This window comes from Pteropus alecto, unplaced genomic scaffold (genome assembly GCF_000325575.1).
Source record: "Pteropus alecto unplaced genomic scaffold, ASM32557v1 scaffold57, whole genome shotgun sequence".
In the NCBI taxonomy this organism is placed as follows: domain Eukaryota; kingdom Metazoa; phylum Chordata; class Mammalia; order Chiroptera; family Pteropodidae; genus Pteropus; species Pteropus alecto.
Genome location: NW_006442508.1, coordinates 2,170,331 through 2,173,339, shown reverse-complemented (window position 1 = coordinate 2,173,339; position 3,009 = coordinate 2,170,331). Strand labels below are relative to the sequence as shown.

General features: G+C 30.7%; 1 protein-coding gene across 1 annotated transcript in view; it reads right to left on the bottom strand.

Moving 5' to 3' along the window:
* The window catches only part of SLC30A9 (solute carrier family 30 member 9), a 69,428-nt gene that overhangs the window by 14,429 nt on the left and 51,990 nt on the right, over nucleotides 1–3,009 (bottom strand). The window contains exon 14 of the mRNA XM_025040238.1: nucleotides 1,552–1,659. Within this exon, the coding sequence (XP_024896006.1) occupies nucleotides 1,552–1,659 (108 nt within the window). The remainder of the gene's footprint in view (nucleotides 1–1,551; nucleotides 1,660–3,009) is intronic.

Genomic DNA, 3,009 nt, shown 5'->3' with positions numbered 1-3,009 from the left:
ACCTCTAAGTGATTCTGATTCTAAAAATTGCCTTTGATTGTTAGGGCTTCATCTCTCCCACAACCAATGAGAAGAGCTGATTTACTATCTATGAAGGTATAGATTAATTTATGTAACAGACACGAATAAATATTACATTTTAAATCTTTATAAGAAATTTTATGTACAAGGCTTTTATTAGAAGTCTTTTTATTCCAAAAATAAAATGGCAATATTAAATTTTACTCTTAATGCATAATAAAACATACATTTTATTAAAAAATCTCAATTTACATACTAGCTTAACTAACGTTTAGTCAAAATATAGCACTAAAAAGTAAACTGATTTATCTGTACTAAAGTCTAACAAAAAAACATAAACCACTAGGTATGTAATCATAGAGTTCAAAATCAAATATTGCCCTTTAGAAATCCAAATTTCATTATTTTTATTTAAAAACATATATGTATAAATAATCCCATAGAAATCCAGGAATGATAGGTGGAAAACATTTATTTCTTGGCATATAATTTAATGTAAATAAATTAACTACTTTAAATAAGATTTCATTCTTAAAACAAAAATTTTAAAAGCTTGACCAGCTAACATCATTATATAAAAGAAAATAATCGATTAAAAGTTGACTTATTCATCAAGTCACTGTCCTTAAGCCTAAAATTTTGTTAAGAAATAATTTAGGTCCAAAAAATACCTAAAATGATAAAGTCAACTAGAAAAATAATAAAAACTTTTAGAAATACTCTGAATCATACTGAACATAAGAGAATGCTGATTTTGTCTTAACATGTATATTTCAAAATGAGGAAGACCTATTCATATTTCAGACTATTTTAAGAAACAATGAAGAACTGTGAGAGCTCATCACCTAAAATTATTTTAAATACGCAAGAACAAATGAGTAACAGAGGAAGAAATTCCATTCTAAGAGAATTCAAACCTCAGAAATTTGAGTCTTCACACACTAGATGTTTCTTTTGTTTTAGAAAATAAAAATAAAATGATTTTTCTGTCTTCTCATTCACCTGTATTGTACTGGACTTTAAAACACTTAACTAGCTACCACAATGAGGATGGAACCAACTTGAGAGTCAAAGACATAGGAAAGCAACGGCACTTATTATTGGCACTAATAATGGAAAAGACAAATGAACAAGAGCCACCATATGTATTTAGAACTTTAAAGTATTAAAGTTCTCGCTCATATATTGTTAGTAAACCTGTGAGGTCACTATGACAAACAGCAATACTTTTATAGGTAAAGACGTTAAAGTTCAGAATGACTGTGTATTTTATAAGTCACAGCTTGAACAGTTTAGAGCATTACAGAAATACTCTATTTACCAGCCTTTATTTCTAACTAAGAGAAATTCCTAACTCAGAGCAATCTGAACACTTTTACTGACCAAATGTCTTATACAAATAAGTTAATAAGTTAGATTAGTATAAAATTAGCATCTAACAATCTACTGATTTAAAATTATTCAATGATATATAAGAAAATTCTCACATATTAGTACAAATAAATCATGTGTAATTTAAGAAATATTTACCTGTTATAGAAGTAAGGCCCATACAAGTGGCTGCTATTATCACTCCCAAGACTGCCGCAGTATCCTCCAATAATATAACATTTGTACTAGGATCACGACTTTCCATTACTTAATCATTGGGGGAGAGATAAGAAAAATTTTCTGAAATCTTGATGCTCTAAGGTAACATTTTCATAAGTATCCATTTAAAATTAAGGTATAAATTAAGATAAAAAAATGTACAAGATCCTGATTTTAAAAACCCTGCTGAATGCAAATATTAATTTCTTGGCTTAAATGTGCAAATTTCTTCCTCAAGTTATATAAGCATATACAGAAATACTGTAGTTTACTTAAATCATCCAAATATAAAGTATTCATGTTCAAATTACATTTCTTCTTTATTTTTTAAGGTCTTTTTTATTATTGAGATAACATTGCTTAATAACATTATACAAGTATCATGTGTACAACATAATTCAATATCTGTATACACTATAGCATGCTCATCACCAGGAGTCTAGTTTTCATCTGTCACCATACATTTGACCCCTCCCTGACCTCTACCCATTTTGCTTTCTCCCCATCCCACTTCCCTTCTGGTAACCACCAATCTGTTTTCTGTATCTATGAGTTTTTGTTTATTCCTTTCTTTCTGTTTGTTTTATATTCCACATAGGAGTGAAATCATAAGATTGTTGTCTTTTTCCCTCAGACTTACTTCACTTAACATAGTACCGTCAAGGCCCATCCAAGATCCATGACAATATTTCATCCTTAAGGCTCACTTCTTCTTCATGCATTTGTCTATCGATGGACACCTAGGTTGCTTTCATATTGTAGCTATTATAAATAATGCTGCAATGAACATAGGGGTCCATGTGTCTTTTTGAATTAGTGTTTTCATATCTTTTGGATAAATACTCAGAAGTGGAATTGCTGGGCTATCTGGTAGTTCTATTTTTAATTATCTGAGGAATCTCCATACTGTTTTTCATAGTGGCTGCACCAATTTACATTCCCACCCACCAAGAGTATATGTGTTCCCTTTTTTCCACATCCTCTTCAAAACTTATTTTTTATTTGTTTATTGGGGTAACATTGGTTAATACAATTATACAATTTTCACGTATACATTATCATTTGACATCTGTATATTCTATTGTTTACCACCCAAAGTCCAGTTTCCTTTAGTTACCATATTTGATCTTCTTTACCCACTTCGCCCTCCCCCTAAACCCTATATTTGATCTCCTTTATCCCATCTACCTCCCTGCTCCAACCCCACCCTACTAGTAACCACTAGTCTATAGTACTCTGGTAACCACTAGCCTATAGTCCATTTGTCCGTCTGTTTGTCCTGCTCATTTGTTGCTTTTGGGTTTATATCCCACATATAAGTGATATCATGTGATTTTCAACATTTTCTGTCTGGCTTATTTCGCTTAGCATGATTATCTCGAGGTCCATTCATGTTGT